Source organism: Falco biarmicus, chromosome 1 (assembly GCF_023638135.1).
Source record: "Falco biarmicus isolate bFalBia1 chromosome 1, bFalBia1.pri, whole genome shotgun sequence".
NCBI lineage: Eukaryota > Metazoa > Chordata > Aves > Falconiformes > Falconidae > Falco > Falco biarmicus.
This window is the reverse complement of record NC_079288.1, coordinates 36,424,718-36,445,975: the sequence shown is the minus strand read 5'-3', so window position 1 is coordinate 36,445,975 and position 21,258 is coordinate 36,424,718. Positions and strand designations below refer to the sequence as shown.

The 21,258-nt window shown below is 58.6% G+C and overlaps 1 protein-coding gene across 1 annotated transcript; it reads right to left on the bottom strand.

Moving 5' to 3' along the window:
* Positions 1–3,491: 3,491 nt before the first annotated feature.
* On the bottom strand, positions 3,492–18,818 carry LHX5 (LIM homeobox 5). The gene is made up of 7 exons (XM_056359006.1): positions 18,783–18,818; positions 16,636–16,657; positions 9,982–10,162; positions 8,057–8,280; positions 6,670–6,947; positions 5,071–5,236; positions 3,492–3,859 (listed from the first exon to the last, which is right to left on the bottom strand). The coding sequence occupies exons 3-7, from the start codon at positions 10,152–10,154 to the stop codon at positions 3,492–3,494; spliced, it is 1,209 nt and encodes a 402-aa protein (XP_056214981.1). The 5' UTR covers positions 10,155–10,162; positions 16,636–16,657; positions 18,783–18,818.
* Positions 18,819–21,258: the final 2,440 nt, after the last annotated feature.

Genomic DNA, 21,258 nt, shown 5'->3' with positions numbered 1-21,258 from the left:
GGAGAATCCTATTACGAGGCACACTATTAATTATAAGGAGTCAGCCCAACCTACTCCAGCTGTTTTTTATCCCAGGTCCAAAACCTGATTACTTTCCACCTTCTGCAGACCTTCCCCTTCTGAAAAAAAAAAGGGAAAAAGGTCATTAAAAAAAATAGCATTGGTGTTTGCCTAACAGCTTTTGAAAATAAATTTATTCCCAGGACTGATGCTGCTCTGCCGGAGCCCGGGGGGAGCCAGCAGCTGGCGGTGGTGTTTCCCCAGCATGGTCCCACGGGAGGGTAATTGCTGGTGACATGGGCATGACCGTGGGGTTTGGGGTGACTCCCCGGAGCACCCCAACAGGGAGCTTTGCCCCCTCCATGTCTTGACAAGAGAGCACTTGGGGTTTGGGTGTCAGCCGAGGGGATTGGGCTTTGGGTGTCCTGGCAGGAACTTGGGGTGCAGGTTATCTGGGGGATACCCCACTGGGGTGGCATGGCCCCAGCTGCTGGGGGTCACCCTGTAGCGGGAGGCAGGCATGAACCCTGAGTGCCGGTGCCTTCCTGGGACAGCTGAGGTGATGGAGACCCTGACCCCGGCTGCAACGGGGACCCTGGCTGTGATTGGAATCCCCGCCTCGGTTATGATGCTGTACCCTGACCCTGGCTGCAGCAGAGACCCTGACTCCAGCTACAGTGGGGACCCTGGCTGTGATGGGGACCCCAGTCTCTGTTGTGGTGCGGCACCCTGACTCCTGTTGCAATGGGGACCCCATCCCTGGCTGTGGTTAAGGGCAGGGATAACCAAGGGGCTGAACCCAGCTGCTCCCCGCAAGGCCAGCTCTGTGCCCCAGCCCTCTGCGTGACACTGTCCTTTCCGCGGCCATCAGGTCCCTTCTGCCAGTGCCGAGCCACAGGTGAGTGCTTGCCAGGATGAGTAAGCCCAGGGCAGCAACAGCCCCCGGGGCCAGTGAACTGGGGGAAGGTTTGGCTCCAGCACCCATCCCTGCTCAGATGGCTGCTCCCACTGAGCCCCTGCCCCCTGTACAGGAGGTGGCAGCTTGGAGCACACCAGCATCACCCAAAATCCTTCCTGCAGCCTGTCCGCGCCGCCCGCCCCGCCCCCCCCCCCGGATGCTGGGGAAGGGGTGCCTTGCATTTAGCAGTAATAATAATAATAATAGCCAGTGTTCATCCAGTGAATGACCTTGTGCTCCATTTTTTATAATCCTCGAAATGATGCTGGGAGGGAGTTACTTAACGATACATTGCTCTGTCCTTATAAAAAGCACCTGTCACCTGATAACGCTGATAGCCTGGAAGGGGTGGAGTGGAGCTCCAGGCTGTGCTCCTGCCTCAGTTTCCCCACGTGATGAGAGTCCAGTGCCTTTGTGGTAGCCCCAGCTCTTGGCTGAGGGATCCCTTGAGGCTTGATCTGGCTCATTTTCCACCCCATTATTAATGCCGGTTAATGGTATAGGAAGGATAAATTCCACCACTTGGCTGAACAGAGAAAATATGCAGAGAAGTGGCTGGCTTTTCATAAATCATCAGTGCTCCGTGCTACAACCAAGCCAGGACTTAAAATTCAGGTCAGGAGAGAGGGACTCTCATAAGCCAGCGAGGGAAGGTAATTTATTCTGTTTATATCTTTTTACTGCAAGACAAGGTGGGGAGGGGGAAGAAACTCTGCCATGATTTTGCATTTTAAATATTAGTTCAGAGCTGCAGCCTGCCTTGGACTTTATTTATTTTTGTATCTCAGAAAACAAGAGGGAAAGCAGGAGGCGGCGGGGGCGGGGGGGGGGGGGGCTTGGATGCTGGAGCAGATACCCCCCTCCTGCTTGCCCTTGGTGCCCCCCTGGGGCAGATGGGGCAAAAGCTGAGGATGGCATTCAGGGACCCCCACCTTGGTGTCCCCCTCCAGCAGCCCTGCTGCCCCCCTGGCGCTCCTGTGGCTCCCCTGAGGGGAATGCCCTGCCAGCAGCGCTGTGGGTGCCTCTTGGGTGACCTGAGGGAGGTCTTGGGGGGTACACGTGATACCCACCCTCTCACCACCCCAACCCCCATGTGAAAGAAATTATGCACTGGCTTGTCTGCTGTGGGGGAAGGTGCTGAGCCAGGTAATGTGCCCCCACCCACTGCTAGAGAGCTGGGTGATGAGAGGACTGGGGGGGTCCTGGGGTACCGGGTGAGTGATGCAGCAGCATCACCTTGCACAGGGGCCACAGCACCTGTCCTGCCCAGGGGAGCGATGGGGATGGCTCCCCAGACCCCACACAGGGCTGGGGGGTGATGGGGCAACAGGGCAGCCCAGCCAGCATCTCTCGTGGTCTTGTCTTTAAAAAATAAAGTAAAATAAAAAGGGACCAGGTGACCGAACAGTAGGTAACTAAAAGGTTTTTTTATTCACATTGAACAACAAGAGCCATTCACACTAACAGCCTCTGCAAGAGGCAGCGGGGACAGGAAACCCACGGCGCTTTCAGAAAACAACTTTTCTTTCCTTTTCCATTCTCCTTCCTTTCCCCCCACTCTATCCCCTCACCGCCCCTCCCCAGCGCCACCCCCTCCCCGCCTCCAAAATAGAAAAATTGGGAGCCTCCGATGACTAAGGTACAATAAATAATCAGTAAACACAAAAACATACTTTATTTGTTTCTCCTTTATACAAAATAAAGAAACTAGAAGCAAAAACTATAATACATCCTCAAATTGGCGGAGCCTCTGGGAAACGTTGGGGTGGGACTCGGCACGGAGGCTCAGGTCTAATTTCTGCTGCGGTGGTGGTTGGGTTGGTTTTGTTCTGGGTTGTTGGGGTTTTTTGTTGTTGTTCTTGTTTGTTGTTGTATTTTTCCTGTTTCTGCCTTTTTCTGGTGTCTTTTTCCACCGTGTGGGAGCCCAATCTCAGCCAGTCACTGGGGCAGCCCTAGGTCTGCCCTACCCCCCACCCCCATCACCAAAAACCGGGTCCAAACCCACCTTCTCCTTGGGGATAAAATGGGAACAACAAAAACAAGGGCAGGGGAGGGGTTATTCCTGTTATTCCCCATTCCCCCTCACCCCCCGTGATGTGGTAGGGGATAATTAAAAAGGGTGCTAATTAGCAGGGGGGAGCCCTGACCCAGCCTCCCCTCCCCAGGTGCGGTGGGACCTGTGTCCAGGCAAGTTCAGCTTTGGTCCGAGAGGTGGTGGTCCCGATGCCAGTGGGGGGGTTCTCCGGGGCTGGGCATTATTTGTTGCCCCCCCCCCCCCCCCCCCCCGCAGTGTTGGGGGGAAGGTGCCAGGAGGGGGAGGTAGAGGGATGGCCCCAAGGTCCCAGGGGGGTTTCTGCAGTGATGGGGAGGGTGGGGGGGATGCAGGGATGCGTTTTGGCATCGGAGAAGGGGTCTTTATCCAGCGACGGTGATGTGATGGGCCCTGGTCCGGAGTGGGGGGGGACACGCGTGGGCTGGGGGAAACGTGGGAGTGTTTTCCCCCTCCACACACGCACGCGTGCCCGCGCCAGGCCTACCACACCGCTGCCTCGCTGAGCTCCGGGTTGGGGTGTGAGAGCGCCCCGCTGTAGCCGCTATTGCTGGACATGGAGAAGGGCGGGCTGGGCCCCCCACTGAAGACCTCCCCCGGGATGGGGTGCAGCGAACCGGTCATCCCTGGCTCAGGGCTGGGGGTGTCAGGATGCGAAATCATATCCGTGTACCTTTGGTTTTCTGAGGAGTGGTGTCCGCTTAGGGGGGGCTCCAAGGGTCCCAGGGGTGTGGAGCCAGGTCCTGAGTTCTGAAGGTAGCTGGAGTCGGCCGGGGACTGGGCTTGGGAGGGCGGCCCGTGGGGGAAAAAGTCATAGTTGCCTCCCGGTCCATAGTAGTCACCTTGGTAGTCTGTGGGAGGGGGGAGAAAAGGATGGAGCTCATGCTCTGGGGCCAAAACCCTTCCAAAATCCCACTGCACCCCTCACCCAGCCCTGTCCTCCCCCCTTGGGCACAAGCATGACCTGGACCAGCATGGCCACCACCTCCAAAATACTCTGCTGGCTCCTGGGGTGCCCTGGAAATCTGAGCCCAGCCTGGGAGAGAAATAAGCCTGTCCGAAGGGCTGTGGCACTCATCACCCTCCCTGCCCGGCTGAGAGGGAGGGGGAACGGGGGACAGGGGGGATACAGGAGAGCAAGGAGCCCGGGGCTGGGGCAGCTGGGGGGCACATGGGCTCAATTTAATGCTTAGTTAATGGGGAGGGATATATATATATATGGGGAAAAATATATAATGAGGAAAATATATATATATAAAATGAGGAGAAAAAAATATATAATAGGGAAATGATGTATGTGTTTAGAAACCTGGGAGGGATCTAGAAACTAACTGCGGGGCAGCAAGGGTTGCCTGGAAAGCGCCTCATCAGTGGGGAGGCTTTGAAAATGCAGCTTGAGGCGGGGATGGGGGGGCGGCTGAGCCACCCCGCTGCGCCCATCCCCGTCCCGTCGGGGCGGCAGGGGGGCCGGCCCGGCGGCAGTGACCTTCCATATGCTGCGGGCCCGGGAGGTAATTGGAACAAATGCGGCCTGAAAGGGGCACAAAAGCCCCGCAGCTGGGGCTTTGTTCGGGAGAGGGGCTGCCACGGTGCCCGGCGGGGGGGTGGCGGGGGGTGCGTGGACGTGTCTGCGGGGTGCGTGGACACGTGTGCATATGGTGGTGAGTGTGTGTGTGTGCATGGGGATGCACATCTGTGCATGGGCGTGTGCGTTGCACGGCTGTGGGGGGTGCACATGCATGGGCACGCATGGCTGTCTGTGGGGGGGTGCACACGCGTGGGCGTGCACAGCTGTTCTGCGTGGGGATGCACACGTGTGGGCGTGCATGCACGGATGCCTTGGCATGTGTGGCGTGGGCTGGGATGCTGCAGCGGCCGCATGCCCGTCCCCATCCCCTCGGGACCTGGATGGCTCAGCTCCCGCGGTGGGGGATTCGGGGAGGCAAATTGGAGGGCAAAGGGGAAAAAACCGGGGAGAAGCAGGAGAAGGGAGGAACAAAGGGAAAGGGGAAGAGGGATCGAAGGAGTAGGGGGGGCAGAGTCCCCGCGGACCGTCCCTCACCTCCATAGTATGTGTAGGGCGTCGAGCCGAGCATCTCGGACTCATCGAGGCGGCCACCGAGGGGCCGCATCCTGCGCGGGCTGCGGAAGAAGGCGTGCCGGCGGGCGCCCAGTGCGCTCAGCTGCTTCATCCGCCGCTCCTTGGACCGGCGGTTCTGGAACCAGACCTGCAGCCAGGCTGGCATCAGAGCCCATCTGGGATGGGGGTACCGGGGACCACTCTGGGTAAGGGACCTCCCCTCCCCAAATTCGGCTGGGGGTGGCTGGGGAAAGGAATGGAAACCTTGCGCCCGCCTGGGAAGGGGATAGGTTTTCCCACCTCTGGGTGGTTTTTAATGGCCTCTCCCTCCTATTGCCAGTAACCCCAAATGGTGTGTGGGGGACAGGAGACACACCAAATAACCAGGCTTAATAAAATCCTGTCCCCCTGGCTGCATCCCTCTGTGCGCATCATCAGCCTGTCTGTCCCTACAGGGAGAGGGCAGCCAGAACATACAGGAGGGGGAATTTTCCCATATGGGTGGGGGGAAGGGGGGAAAAGAGGGAGGGAAAAGGGGGGAGGAACTCTGGAGCATGGCAGAAGCAGGCAGAAAGCGGGGAGCAGGGAGATGAGCACCTGCTGTGGCAGGCAGGGAGTCGGATGAAAAGCCAGCTGGTGAGGATGGGGATAAAAGGGAAGGGGACCCGTGGTGCCTCTACAGAGCATCGCCTCATCCGAACCGCCTGGCCTCAGCCCATGCACACCTTTCCTGCAGCCTGGTGGGGTGTCTGGATTATTGCCCCGCACCCTCTTCCCCGTGTCCCCTGGGAATGGGGCAGCTCTGGGGAATGAGCACATCACACTCCTCCGGGGGACTTCTGCACCCTTCTGCCAGGAGCCGGGAATCACAGCTCTGCTACCGGCAAAGCCGGAGAGTCCTCCTCTATTAATGCCTCTATTAAAGCCATTAATCCCTACATTTCCGCAGGGATTTTCTTCATGGGGGCAGTGCGGTAAGAAAGTGCCAGGCTGCCTGCAGCGCGCAATGGCTTCTCCTTGCTTTCACAAGGCTGGAGCATCTATCTCCCGGGCATGCCGGGGGTCCTGTTTGGCCCCAGGGAAACCAAGCCAGTGAGGCCACGGAGGAGCCCAGCCAGCTCGGTTTGGGGGCTGGTTTTCATCCCTTCCCATGGGGTGGGTGTATTAAAGCACAGGATGGGGGGGGGCACCCCTAACCCACGGGAGCGCAGAGAGGGGTGCAAGGCTGGGCCTGGGGTGACACTGGCAGGGGACGGATGGGGTTTTGCCTGTCGCAGTTTCCCCAGCTCGTGGGACCACCCTCAGTGTCCCAACCCCTTCCCAGCACCTGGGGGAGATCATCATGGCCTTGAACTATCTGGGCTCCCACCAGCACCCCTTCTCCTTCCCTCCCCACATGGGTCCTTTCCCTGTCTCTGCTCTCTGCGAGAGGAAATTGTCCCATGAAGCTCTGATGTCACAGGAACATTGGTCTGCGGTGGGAATGACATCACTGGCCAGCCCCGTGACATCATGCCGTCAGGTGAGGAGGGCTGGCGGGGTGGGGGAGACGACTGGGATGGTGGGCTGGGGCTGCCCTACCTGGATGACTCTCATGTTGAGGCCAGTCTCCTGGGCCAGCTGCTCCCGGATGTGGCGGGTGGGCTTGGGGGTGGCAGCGAAGGCAGCTTTGAGGGTCTCCAGCTGCTTGGCTTTAATGGTGGTGCGAGGCCCCCTCCGCTTGGTGCCCGAGTTCTGCTCCTCGTTCTCATTGTTGGTGGTCTCCTTGTCCGAGGAGGTCGAGTTGTCCGTCTCCTTGGTGTCGTCCTGCATGGGGTCCTGGAGATCCGGGGACAAACTCCTGTCTGTACATGAGGACACTGTAAAGGAGACCCAGAGAGGAAAGGGGGGGCGGGCGGATGACTTAGGGGAGAGATCAACCCCCCTCTCCTCTGCCGTCCCCCAGCCCACCCGGCCCGGCTGCTTTCCAGGAGAGGGGTTGGGGGGTGCTGGAGAGCAGCAAGGGATGCAGATCGCCTCTGCCCCCCTGGTACCCCTAAAGCATCACCCCTGCAACATCATGTGGAGGTCCAGGCAAGTGCTGCCCGATCCAGCCCTGCATCCTGTGTAGTGCTGGCTGGGGGGGAGCTGGGGAGGGGGAGATCCCCCAGGCCCACTGCAGCCCCTGGCGCTCCCCCTCTCCCCCCCACCCGTGTCTTTCACGCTGGGAAGTGGGGCGCGCCGCTGGGAAAAAATGCAACCGGTCCCTGTCGGGGTTGGGGGGGGGTCCCCAGTCACTGCCTTGAGCCTGGCTCACCCCTCCCCCAGCCACCCCACCCCGCGGTGGCCCCTGATGCCAGCACCCCCCCAAGGCCAAGCTCTACTCGCCTCGCTCACAGCAGCGGCCCCACTGACTGGCGTGGCAGGATCCGGCCCCGGGTGCTGGACGGAGAGAGAGCCCACGGAAGGGGGTGAGCACAGGCGCCTGGCATGGCTGGGACAGCAGGAGTGGGCCTGATCCTGCTGTCCTGACGCAGAGACAGCTTCCAAGGAAGTCAAATGGGAGCTTTGCCTCTGGGTGAAAGGAGGCGAAGGATCAGGCCCGCGGCGCGGGGGGCACCGGGCACATTCGCAGCGGGGGGCTCCGGGGTGGGGGTGTCCTCATTTCCCACCGCCCCACATCCCCGCTGCCATAGGGGCAGGAGCCGAGGGGGGCGAGGAAGCGATGCTGCGGGGCTGCCGAGGTACCGCTCATCCCACGCGTGTCCGCATCCCGCGTGCAGATGGGGTCAACAGAAGCTTCCACCCGCTTTGGAGGCTTTCACCCCCAATCCCTCCCACCCCCCGCGGGTTACGGGGGGGCTGGGGCTGGCTGCGGGGTGCAGCCCCTCACCCCACAAAGCCAAACCTCCTTCCCGGCGCAGCGGGAGGGTACCGGCAGCGGCAGGGATGCGGCCCCGGGCGATGCGGCAGGCTGCGCCGCTCGTACCTGAGTTGAGGCTGCCTTCCTTCAAACTGGGAGAGTTCAAATAATCCTCTTTGCAAACAAATTTGTTTTCGTCTATGATATAGAGTTCCTCGCCCGTGGAGAGCTGCTTGTTGCAGACCATGCAGGTGAAACAGTTCAGGTGAAAGACTTTATTCCGGGCTTTCCGGACGAGGTCGCTGGGGGAGATGCCCTGGGAGCAGCCGGCGCATTTGGTACCAAACCTCCTGGAGAGGGAGAGAGAAGCGAGAGCTGGGAGCCCCGGCGGCGCTGGGCTCCCGATCCGCTCTCCTCAAAATCCCACCGCCGGAGCCCGATCCTGCAGCACCCCTCGCTGGGAGATCTGGGGGAGCAAGCGGTTCGCCCTCTGCCCCTGTGGGACGAGGACGAGGAGAGCCTTCATCCCCGCGCAGCCCCGCTCGCAGGTGCGGGGTGGGCTGCGGAGAGAGCTCGGGTTTGGGGTGGCCCCACCCGGGGGGACACCCACACATGAGCATCCTCCACCGGATTTAGCCCCAGAAGAGCCGAAGGGGAGGGGAGGGCGGCGGGGGGTTCCCCTCCACGCTCCGCGAGGGGAGATTTCGTTTCAGCCCGATGCCTCCCGGGCGGGGAACGGGGGGGCTCGGCTCTGCCCGGTGCCGGCCTGAAAATCCGAGAGAGAAAATGGGGCTAATTAGGGCCAGAGAGACGGGGGCACCGCGCATCCAGAACGGCGGCGGAGGGGGCTCCGCTCCCCGGAGCATCCCGGGGTCCCCGGCCCGGCGCTGGCACCGTCCCTCTCTGCCGGGGGCTTTTTTCCTGGTCGGGAACAGGGCTTTGGAAATCTCCGATATTCCTTCCCTTCGCTGGAGGCATAGGTTTTATGTTTTGGTTTTTTTTCTCCAGGAGATGCCCCTTTTTAAAAAAAATTAAAAAAAAAAAATAATTCCAGGGAATCCGAATCGGCTGAAAACGACGTCCTCGAGGGGAAAATAAAAAAAACAAAACCAAAACCTAACCAAACAAAAAAACCCACAAAAAAAAAAAACACACAAAAAAAACCCAAAACCACAAACAAACCCTAAAAGCTCTCAAAGCCCCAAACAAACAAAAAACCCACAAACACATTAAAATTTGCCCCCAGAACCCGGGAGCGGGGGCTGCCGCTGCCGCGTCCCTGGGGGAGCTGGGGGCTGCCAGGCCGCGGGGTGCCCACTCAGGGTCCCCCCGTTTTCCCCTCCGGTGGCGGCAGAGCTTCTGCCTCCCTGGCTGCTCCCGTGACGTTGATGTAGTGAGAGCATTAGGAGTCATAAGTCATCGCCCCCCCTTCCCATCCCGGCCTCTAATTTCCTCAGTGGCACCTTATCGCAGTCATTAGGGGCGTTTAAGTAGCGGCGGAGCGTGGGGCCTCGCCGGGGGCGGGGGGGGGGGGGGGGGGGGCGGGGGGGGAGGGGGCCGAGGTTTTGGCCATCGTCTTCACCGGGGCCTGCGGTCCCGGGAGGGGATGAGAAGCGCCAGGCCGGGCCCCCGGGGAGGCCGGGGACACGGCTGCCGTCGCGATGCCCACCGGGGCCTGCCGCGACGGGGCGGGCGGCGGCACGGGCGGAGCGGGGCCCGGTGCTGATGGAGGCAAGGTCATGGGGAGACTGCGGGGGGGCACAGCCTCGCCGCCCCCACCTCAGGCTGTAGCAGCGGCCGTAGTGCTGCCGCCGCACCCCCAACCGCTACCCGTCCCCCCCCCCCCGCGGGCTTCCCCGGCTCGGGGGGCTGCTTTCTCGCTGGGGCAGGGCTCGGTGTGGATCCCTGGCAGAGAGGGCTGGGCGGGGAGCGGGGACCCCCAAGCTCCCCCCAAAGCTCGGGGGGAGACCCCAGGGAGGCAGCGGAGGCCGGGCGCGGTGTGAGCCTCCGCACCCTCTGGTCCCCGCTGGCGGGGCTGGGGGGAGACTCACCTGAAAAAGTCGTTTTTGCAGTAGAGTTTGCCTTCCCTGGAGAAGCATTTCTCGGTCAGGTTGCACTTGCACTCACAGCACTGGACGCATTTGATGTGCCATGCCCTGTCCAAGACGTTCAGCAGGAACCGGTCCAAAATCGGCCTCTCGCAGCCCGCACAATGCACCATCATAACCTCCGCCGGGGCGATGGAGACGCGCAAACGAGAAGTCAGCCCCGCGCCGGCACACGGCGGCGGCTCAAAAATGCAGGAAAAAAAATTATAATAATAAAATAAAATATTAAAAAAAAATAGAAGAGGGAATAAAGAAAAATTCAGGAGAGGGGAGCGGAGCGGCTGTCAAGTTCTTCCCCCTCTTCTCTCCGGAGCCTCGGCGGCGGCAGGGAAAAAAACGATGCCCCCCCAAAAAAATATCCAAGCCACCCCCGAGAAATAATAATAATAATAATAATAATAAAAAAAACACCAGATCCCGCCCCGGTCCCTCGGAGTGCCCCGGGAGCCGGCGGAGCGGCGGCCGCGCTGCTGGCGGGCTCTGCGGCAGCGGGCGCGGCGGGAGGGGGTGCATGAACCCCCCCCCCTGCAGCCGGCAGCCCCGGTGCCTCGCTGTGCTCCGCCGCCGCCGCGCCGCCACTCTCATGCTGTCCCCATCGCCAGCTTTGTCCCCCGCCTTAGTAATTCGCGCATCCTTATTCAGATTTGGTGACGTAGAGGCCCGCGTCGCCCCGGCTGCGGCCAATGGGAGGGCGGTAACCATGGCAACCTCTTAATTTATAGCATATCTAAATTGGCTCCAGCCTTGTGCTTGGCACAGAGGGAAAAAAACAACGCGCCTCTATTGTTGAGGGTGGCTTGTACCTGTGCCGCGAAGTGAGTATGCACCTGGCTGGGGGGCCGGGGGGGGAGGGCACGCTGCAAAAAAACCCTCTTTCTCACCAATTCTCCTTTTATTTTTTTTTTTTTCTTTTAAAGGGATGCTCGGGGAGGGTCGTGGGGATCCCGAGTTGGGCTGGGGAAGTGTCACCTGGGGCTGGGGTTGGGGTTTGTATTTTTTTTGCTCGAGGGGGAGAGATGCTTTTGTCTGGAAGAGCAACAAGCGGGAAAAGGAGGGGGGGGGAGGTGGATTTTAGGGGGGGCGGGGAAGGGGAGGGGGCCGGGGCCGTGGGGAGGGCCGGCTTCTCCGCGCAGAGTGGCGGGATAAAAAGTTCCGCCAGCAGCGCTCTGCGCGGAGGTATGCGGCCCCCCCGGCCCCCCGCCACCCCCGGCCTTTGTCCCCTGGGCCTGCCGCCTTCCCCGCCCCTTCCCCGCTCCGCGTTAAGTCGCTGGCAACCCCCGGGGGGACAGGGCAGGGGGCGGCCCGGGGGGGCGGCGGGCGCTGCCCCCTCGCACACTGTTTTTTCTGCTTAATTCCAGGTGTGGCGGAGCTGTAAATCGCCGGCTGGCCGTGCGGGAGGGGACGCGGTGCAGGATTGGACCCGGCGCTTGGGGGTTACGGGGGGAGTATCCATTTGGGGCCGGGGGGCGGCCCCCGCCGCCTTTCCCTCCGTTTCCCCGGGATTTGGGGAGGGATGGGGCGGCCCTGGGGTCCGGCCATGCGGGGAGGAGGGGGAAGGCGACGGGGCAGGTGAAGGCCGGCCCTCTCCTCCCCTTCCCCGTCCGTTTCCCCAGCCAAAAATCTCTAAATTTATTTATATTTTTTTTTCCCCGCTCCGGGGGAGAAGGGCTCGGGCAAAGCCCGCTCGGGCCCAGCAGCCGCGGAGCATCCCGCCGCCGCGGAGATCCTGCTGCTGGCCTCCGCACCGGGGTGCCGAAACCCGGTATAGCGGCGAACCCCGACACCGCGGCGGTACGGGGCATCGGCGGGGAAGCGGGGGAGGTTTCGTGTGTGCCCTTGGGTGAGGGTGTTTGCGGAAAGAGCGAGGATCGAAATAAGAAAATACAGGTAGAAGATACTAGGGGGAAAGAGAAAGAAAAAGGAAATAAAGACGAACAGAGAAGGAAAGAGAGAAAACGCTCCCGGGGGAAAAAAAAGACGGAGAAGGAAAAGGGAAAAGAGAGAGAAAGGGAGGAAGAAAATTAAATTAAGGGAAACGAAAAAAAGGAAGGAAAGAAGGAGAGGCAGAAGGAAAAACGAAAGAAAATGAAGAAAAAATCAGAAAAGGAAAAAGAGGGAAAGAAAGAAGGAATGAACGAACGAAGGAAAAAAATAAATAAAAATAAAGAAAGGAAGAAAGAAGACGAAGGGAAAAAAGGGAAGAGGAAAAATGAACGGAGGACAGAAATTAAAAGAAAGAAATAACGGCGAGAACGAAAAAGAAAGCGCGAAAGAAAAGCGCCAAAGCGAGCGAGCAAGAAAGAGGAGGGAAAAGAAAGCAGACAAAGACAGAAGTAAAAAAGAAAAGGAAAAGAGAAGGAAAGGAATAAAACAGGCGGTAAGGTAAAAAGGGAAGAAAGGCGAAGGAGAGGGAAGCAAAGGGAAGAGGCGCGGGGCGCCGGCCGCGCTCACCCCGCGTTCCTGGGAGCTGCTCTGGCTTTTCTGGGAATTCTGGAGCCGCGGAGCCGTGCGGAGCGGGGCCCTGCCGGCGGCCGAGGCTTCGCCGCTCGGGGCCGGGTCCGAGGGCAGCGGAACAGGGCCCGGGGGCAGAGGGGGCACCGGGGCAGGGTGGGCTCCCGGTCCCGCCGCCGCGGGGATCTCCCACCGCCCCGCACCGAGGAGAAAACCCGGCGGCTTAACCACCCACCCGCGGGTGTTTCGAGGGGTGCGTGGACACCCTCCCACCAGCCGTGACAGCAAGCGGGTGCGCACACGGAGCCCCTCCGCAGGCACACGCGTGGCCGCTGCCCGGCACGGCAGGCTTGTCATGCCCACCGCGAGCCGCGGGCGCGGGGGGCGGCCGGGGCGGCCCCGCTAAGCCCCAGCGGCGGGGGGCAGAAAGCGGCGGGGGTGGGGGGGGACGCGGCGGGCGTGTGCCACGGGCCCCCGCCGTAACGGGCCCCTATAGATGGTGGTATGGATAATGTGGTACGTATGGATAACCGGTGCCGCTCCAGCGAAGGCCGGGGGAGCGGTACCCACGCGTTTGCTTGCGCCCACGCACACCCCTGGGGTCCTCGCTACCGCCGGTGTTCCCCCAGCCCGCCCCGCTGCCGGGACCCCCCCGCTGTCCCAGGAGGGCCCGGCAGGGGCGGGAAGGGGATGCCGGGGGGTCCCGCTGCCCGGCCTGGCTCTCTTTTTCGTTTGAAAGTAAAGGAATAAAGCCAAGGGGAAGGAAAAAAAAGGAAAAGAAGAAAAGAAAAAAAAAGAAAAAAATAAAAGCAGACACCCCCCAGCCCCACCCCATCAGCCACATTCCCCTATGGTAACAGATGGTAATTCAGGCCCCATAATATCCGCCTATATGTAACTAATAAACCTATTGTGTTTTAACAGGGTAATGCACGGAGAAGCAGCGTCGCTTATACAAGATGTTGATGGAATTTACTATATAAAAAAAAAAATCCCCTTTCAAGAATAAAGTGTATCAACTAACAACACAACAGACGGCAGAGGGATAAGTGAAACAGACAAAAGACAAACAAGATAATAATCTGTTTCCAATCAGTTAAGCCCTGTAGAATTTGTAACACGCGGTTTGCATATTCCCCCTGTGTTTTGTAATTAATTATCTATCTGTTAGGATGCTCCGCCGCCGACTTTGTTGATATTTCCAACTATTTTTGGTTGTAGACGGCGGTCACGCCAGGGAGCGCGGAGCGGGGGCCGGGCTCCGCGGCTCTGCCCGGCCCGGGGCAGCCGAGTCTAGGTGCGGTGGGAGGCGGCGGCTCCGCACCTCTCCGCGCTCCTCCGCGGGGATGCTGCCGGCGGGAGCGCGTCGGGGGGCGGGCGAGGCTTCTCCTGCCCGCGTTCCCCTCCTTTCCCCTGGTAAGAGGGGGGACGGTGCAGGTTTTAACATTAAACAAACCCAGCAAGCATCTCCTCGCCGGGCCATAGGCGTTTCTGAGTGACTGCGTTACAAATTGTAAATTTAAATAGCTCACAGGATTCATTACCTCCCGCGTCTGATTTCACCCAGCCGTGAAAAATTGTCCTGGTGTACCACTGAGAAAGGGTTTGCTGCAAAGAGCCACAGCCTAATCACCAGCTTTCTCTCTCCAACAAAAGTGTAATTATTTTGTTTTGGGTGTAAATATAACCCACGGTTCAAAAAAAAAAAAAAAAAGGAGGAAAAAAAAGAAAAGAAAAAGATAAACCTCCAGCAGCGTCTGAATGCATTACAGGGCCGTTTAAAAAGATCCGTCCTAAATTAATACCAAGGTTAAAAGGGGAAGGCAGCTGGGACATGGAAATTTCCGTATGGGGGGCGAGGTGCGTGTGAGTGTTTGTGCGAGTGTGCGTGTTCACACAACCAGCAAACAATGCTGCACCCCCGCCCCGCGGAGCCCCACGCAGCCCCCACGGTGCCACCAGGGCTCTCCCCTCCGCGACCCCCCGCCCGGCAAGGGGACCCCAAGGAAGGGGCAGGGTCCTGGTCTCTCTCTCCCCCGGTGCTGGGGACAGGGGATGCCCCAGACCGGCCCGGGTGGCTCTTTGCTCCCCGCGGGTGTTTCTGTAAACGCCGAGGGGGCGCGTTGGTGAAAAAGAAAAACAAACAAACAAACACCCCCAACCCCACCGCGGCCCACATGCAAACGAAGAACCGGGGGATTTTTATTTTTCTTTATCGCCCTTTTTTTATTTTTAACGAATTTTTGGTTTCCTTCCCTCCGAGCTCCAGCCCGGGGTTTCGGAGGAAGAAACCGCACAAAACGAAAGGCGATGCCGGCGCCGGCAGCAGGGTGAAGCCTCGGGAGAGGCGGAACGGCTGCGGGCGCGGGCTCGGGCTCGGCTGAGGTGGTCTAAAGGGGGGGTGGGGTGGGGGGGTGAAGAAAAACAAAAGAAAACCAAACGGCCAAAAAAAATCCCAAACCCAACCAAAAAAAAAAAAATCACAAACCAAACCGATAACACAAAAAAAATAAATAAATCAGGCGAGGGGTAGCGCGGCTCGGCGGTGTGAGAGCGTCCTCGCGGAGCGCCCCGACGGCCCCGGGCTGGGCTGCTGGGGCGGGGGCTGGGGGGCCCGGGGCGCCCGGCTTTGAAGGCGACCAGCACCGACTGAGGTGCTGCTTCTCCCAGCTCCCCTCACCCTTTCCTCAGCACTTCTCCCCCCTGCCCTCCCCACAGCCGTTTTAATCAGTTCTTTTTTTTTTTCCGTGGGCGGCGGTAATTGGCGAAGCTTTAATTGCAGTGTCCCACCCAGAGTACCTCCTAGCTCCGGTACGATCCCAGGGCCCCGTTCCCATCGCCCCGACGGTTCCCCGGGGCTAACCCTCTCCCTTTCCCCGGGCTGGTGGCCCCGCGGCTGCCGCTCCCCTCGAAGCCGAATCGCGGGTGGGCAAAGCCTGGCTGTGAGCAGCGTGTGTTGCAATAAACGAACCGGGAGAGAGCCAAACCCAGAGCTTCGGAAACTTATTGACTTAAGGGGGATGCGGCGAAGAACTCGCTCCAAATTTCCTCGGGTGATCCCCGGTCCGCTACAACCTCCCGTCGATGCGACCGCCCCCCCGGAGGGGCTGCTCGAGCCGTTCCCACCCGCTCCCCCCACCGCCTTCTCGCTAATGAGCGTGTGTGTTGACACGGTGAGGCGATGCCCCCGTTTGCCTTTGTTTGGGAGGTGTGAAAGAGGGAATCTGCATGAGAAAAGCCGGCGGCAACCGCGGAGCTCCGCATAGCAGCGGCGGGACGGAGCGAGCCGGTGCGTGGGGAGTCCGCCCTGGCGGGGCAGAAGCCCCCGGAGCGGGGGAGGGAGGGGGATGGACAGGACGCGGGGGACGGGATGGGGATGCGGGGGGGCAGAGCAGAAGCTGGGGGCTGTGGTGCTGTTTGCAAGGCAGAGAGGGGAAGGGAGCTCGTCCCGGTGGTCCCGTCGGGGGTCGGGGCTGCGCAGGGCGCTGTCAGGGTTTTTACCCCCCTGCACCCCCCGTACACGGCAACCCCAAGACTGTCGGGGCCCCCCCGCTCCTTCCCCTTCCCTTGGATTTTCTTGGGAAATAGGGAGGGGGGAGCATGCGGCCCGCACCTGCTGGCGGGATGAGGGGCCGGGTTACAGCGCTCCCACCTTCCTGATAATGGGCACCGTGGGGCGACTTGAGGGGGGGCACACAGGGGTGGGCTGACAGCGCCCCAAAGCCACGCGTGCCGCGGAGTCAAGGGGGCCAGTGAGGGCGGCGAGGGCCAGCTCCGGCTTGGAGGGCGGTTTGCCGGGGCTGGCGGCGGCGGGAAGAGGCGCAGGGCCGCTGCCCTTCCCCTCCCGCATCGCGGATGGGCGCGGAGCCTCGCTCCGGGACGGATCCGACACCGGTGCCCTTGGCAGGGCTGAGCCCCGGGGTGCAGGAGCCCCGCCGGGGTCCCGGCCCCGAGCCGCGCCAAGTCTCGCCGGCCCCCCCGAGCCCTGCCTGGTCCCGGCCCCCCCCGTGTCCCCCGGCCCCCCCCGTGTCCCCCGGCCCCCCCGTGCCCCGCCAGCCGGATCTCTCCCAGCCGGCGGCACGGAGCTCTCCAGGGTGCTGAACCGCGAGGCCCCCAGCGGGCCCACCCGCCGCCGCCCCGGCCTGCGGGCACCGGGCACCGGGCACAGCTGTGTCCCGCCACCTTGTCCCTCCTGCTTTTTCACGTTCGTTCGCCTTCGCTCCCTCTCCCCCTCTCTGTTTTCGTCTCACCCACCTCCTCCCCGTTTTTCTCCTTTTCTTTTTGTTCCTCTGGTTTTCTCCTCCCCGCCCCCCCCCCCCTTTTTTCCTTTTAATTTGTTATGTTTTTCTGGTTTTTACTGGGTTTCTCCATTTCTTTTTTCTCTTTTTCTTATTCTCTCTCGATCCTTTATCTGTTTTCCTCTCTTCCTTTCTTCCTCTCTTCCTTTTCATGTCTTGTCCTCTCTTCTTCTCTCTCGTGCGCTTTCGATCTCTCTCTTCCCCCTAGCCCCCCCGCTTTGCTTCTCTATTTTTCGTTTTCCCCTCTCATTTCGCACACATTCAATACCGATGTCTCTGTCTCTGTTTTTCCTTTCCTTTCCCGTTTCTCTCCCTCCTCCCACAGAAAGCTGCGCTTGCCAGAAAGACTGGAAATTTTGCAAACCCGACGATATAATTAGCAGACACTCCTTGAAGCCCCCCTCACCCCTCCACGGGCTGTGCAAACATTAACTGCTTAACTCCGACGGGAGCCGGGCTGTGCTGTCCGGGGACGCTGCCTGCTCCACACACCGGCCCTGCCGCGGAGTAGGGACCGGCGGGATCTCAGTGCGATATATATATTTTTATTTTATTTTTTACTTTTACAGCAGCTGCGATTAAAACCGAACCCCAAAGTGCCGGTGCCGGCCCGCCCCGAGGGTGGCAGCGAGAGGGGAAGCCCCACAGCTCTGCCCCATGCCCGCGGGGGGACCCAGATGGCTAAGAAAAAAAAGTGGCGAACCCCGAGTGTCACGGAGAGGCGACGCCTGTACACGTCCCACCCCTTCTCTTGCACAAGCGCTCCTGCCTTTGCACACGCAGGCAGCCCACATCCCCCTCCGGGACAGCAAACAAGCTGGACCACCGGCTCCTCCCTGGGACCCCTGGCATGGAGTCCTGGACAGGGCTCGCCCGGTTATCCCAGTCTCGATACCCTGGTGAGGGGCTTGGGGTCTGTCCCTGCCTGCTTGCACGGCTCTTTGTCTGCCTCGTCCTTTCCTGCACACACCACCCAACCTGCACGTCCCCTCCTGCTCTTTCATGCGTGTCTACATATGTGCACGTACCCTGCTTACACACATGCTTCCCTGCACACACCCAAACCCTCTTCCCCTACACTTCCACGGCTCAGAAACATGCAGAGATTCCATGCACACACCAGCCAGCCTCAACATACACACCAAACCAGCTCTCACACATGCACATTCCCCCTGCAACACCCATCTCCGTGGCCCTGCCTTCTCTGACGTACCCGGGCTTGGTGGGAGCTGACATTATTCCTCAACCCCATCTTTTTATACCAGGAGATGAGGTTTTTCTCTCTGTGTAGACCAGAGGAGCCAGCCCTTCCTGGGGTTGCCCTGGGGCCAGGAGTGGGGTGGAATGTTCGGCCTAGACTGCTCCAATGCGTATTTCACAACCTGGGTGAGACACCAGGGACAGAAGCACCTCAGCTGGGCAAGGATGTGACACCACCTCCATTCCCTCAGGGAAGGGGGAGGCTCTCCATGGGACCTCTCTAACCTCATCAGATGCCTAATGCGCACCGTCACCTGGCCACATGGCCATGCTGCTTTCTCCTGCCTTCCCCTTCCCTCTTTTCCCACTTCCTTGTGTTGACAAGTCCTCACTAGAAATGCACGACTTGCCTCTCTTAACCATGATCAGGACCACAAAAGCAGACCCGCCTGCTCTGGACAAGGGGGTCTCCCATCAGTACCTGGCTATCTTGGGCTTCCCAAGGTGCCCAGGAGCCAGGAGAACAGATCTGGCTGCAGGACACTGTGTGGGGCTGTGAAGTGAGGTGAAGGGTTTAAAGGGGTGTGGAGTCCCTGGTGGTTTGGGAAGCTGTTGGTTTCTTTCCTTTTTTCTTTAAATGCTTCTGATTTTTTTTTTTATTATTATTTTTTAATTTTTTTTTTAGCAGGGCAAAACCCAGCATGGGGGAACATAGGTTTAACTTTTCCATTGGAAGCGAATTCCCACAGCTGGTGGTGGGGATGGACAGGGGCCAGCCTTGGAAGGGCTCCTCACCTCAGCCAGCCTGTGGGACCCAGCCCTGAAGATGCGCTGCAGGGCAGAGGTGCTCCCAAGGAGACCTCCACCCACCCAGGCCTTGCTGCAGGTGAGTCCCAAAGCCGGGTAGGCACCCTGTGTGCAGGGATGGCCTTAACCCTTGCAGTGCCTGGGTGGTGACAAAGCCCCCTTGTCCCCAGCGTTGGGGCTGCTTGGGCAATTAGCTAAGGGAATAATGACCATTCAAACAAGCGAGGACTTGCTGGGCGTTGCGCTGCTGTATTGTGTTACTGTAAACATCCGATGTTTTGGGCAGCTTCCCATGTGGGCTCACATAAGCATGACAAGTGAATTTGGGCAGGCAATTTAGGCGAGGCTGATACAGACTTGCTTAGTCTGAAAAGGCAAGGTACCTGTATGCATATAAATGGATGTGAAGGTATTGCACATTTATGCACACATATCCATACCCTCACAAAACATACAGGTCCAGCCTGGGGTGCAAACCTTCCCCTGACACCCCATGCCTTGCTTATGCAGCCTAGGGTGTTTCTATCCATTTGCACACCCACACACACTCCCATGCACAGCTTGTGGGCGCAGAGGGCGCCTGGCTGGAGGCGTGAGCGTGTTCCTCCTGTGCCCCCACAATCCCAACCCAAGGCAGCAATTAAAGAGGCCATTTTCTCTTTGCAGAATCTGAACCCGATTCCGCACTTGAAAGCCAGGGGGGTTAAATCCAGCAGAGGCAGGCTTGGGTCTTTGGCTTGCAAATGCTTTGTGCAACTTCTCTGGACTTCAGCAGGGACTGCATGTACAGAGATGAGAGCAGCCCCTGGCCCCGACTCTTAATTTCTTTGCACTGGTGCATGAGAGGAGATTAACGGAGAGAGCAGAAGGCTGTGCCTCTGAACTCTTTGGTCACTCCTCATACAGCATCTTTCTTTGTTTTCCCTCGCATCCACATCTCTAACCCTGTGGAAACCAGGCTTTGGTTGGCTGCAAACTGTGGACACTGGTCCTGTGGTGGGCCCGGTACAATTTCTTTCCATTTTTTTTTTTTTTTTTTTTTTTTTCCCTCTCCAGAAACATAAGGGATAAACACAATAATTTCAAAGAAGCAAAAGCTTCCTGCTGGATAAGCCAACAGGGACCTGCCGCAAAGTCCTGGTACGGTGTGTCACTGACACTGATTCAATCTGACACCTGGGTGTCTCCAAAGCCATCACATTGTGTGCTGCAAATGTATATTAACATTAGTATGCATTGGCACAATATGGATCCATTATTCCAAATGCTTATGAGAACTAGGTGCTGCATAGGAGCAGCTGCTGCTTTTTAAGCCTCAGAGCATCAATAGATTCATAGATTTTAGGGCCAGAAGGGACCCCAACGATCATGTAGTCTGACCTCCCACGGAGTGCGAGCCGTAGAGACTCGCCCGGTAATTTCTTCATCCTGCCCCGTGACTTGTGGTTAAGCAGCAGCCTCCCCTGTGAAAGGCAGCCAGCTCAGGGATTGCTAGCGATTGAGAAGTTGATATCTCCCTCTATAAATTTGTTGCCCTGTTTTGTCACTCTCCTCGTTAATTTTAAAAGGGCATTTTTTAATTTCAAGGCTCAGCTTGTGTAGGTTCAGCTTCCCGTCACTTGGTCCTCTTGGATCCCCTCTTCTCCCACTTCTCCTGTACCAGAAAATGTTTTCCCCCTTTTGTTGAAGTAGTGGCTATGCAGGAGAAAAGAAAAAATTCAGTGTCCTGGAATGTTGTCTGAAAAAGGATCTGTGCTTCTTATGGGTGGAAATGGTACCTGGGAAATGTTCAAATTTTGAGTGATTCCCTGACTGTAAGCATTTAGTCTTTAGTCTTTGGTTTTGGTTTGTTTTTTTTTTTAAATCTGTGTCAATGTGTTTTGCAGCAAAGGGGTAATGCTGTAGAAGGGCTTTGGTTTATATTACTTCTTTTGCTCCCAGAAAATGAAAGAAAAGGAAAAAAAAAAAAAGAGAATGAAAATCTGCTAAATCAATGAAATAATAAAAAGAGTTGAAAGTCCTATATTATGGTCAGAAAAATTCTTCAAATAAACACCTCCTGGGTGACAGCTGAAGATGGGTAATTATCATTCAAACCACCTCTGATCCCCAAATCACTTGACAAAACCTCACAGAGAAATGCTTCAGCATCAGATTCAGAGTTTGCCTTCCTGCAGGGGTTTGTCCCTTCGGTCCCCCCCATTTCCCCTTCATTTTGGGGACAGCAGCTCTGTCCCCTGTTGCCTTCCCATCCTGATGCCATCAGCTCAATGGCTGCCAGTGTGGTGCCAGGCTGTTTGCACGAGCTCCCCCTGAAACACACTGGCTCCCCAGCCTTTCCAAAAATTACCTGACGTGAGCATCCATCCAACCTCATGCTCAGCTTTTAAAGCAGAATGTAGTTGAAAGGAGCTGTTTTCCAGCAACGTCACCCTGCATTCGTTGCTGAGCTATGTGGGAAAGG

What these genes read in the sequence shown, in the direction of transcription:
- LHX5 (XM_056359006.1), bottom strand. Translation starts at nt 10,154, where the DNA reads ATGATGGTGCATTGTGCGGGCTGCGAGAGGCCGATTTTGGACCGGTTC. An exon ending in TGCAAAAACGACTTTTTCAG is followed by an intron (nt 8,281 to 9,981) that starts GTGAGTCTCCCC and finishes CTCCCTCTCCAG; the next exon opens with GAGGTTTGGTACCAAATGCG. An exon ending in GCCCTACACATACTATGGAG is followed by an intron (nt 3,860 to 5,070) that starts GTGAGGGACGGT and finishes CCCCTCCCACAG; the next exon opens with ACTACCAAGGTGACTACTAT.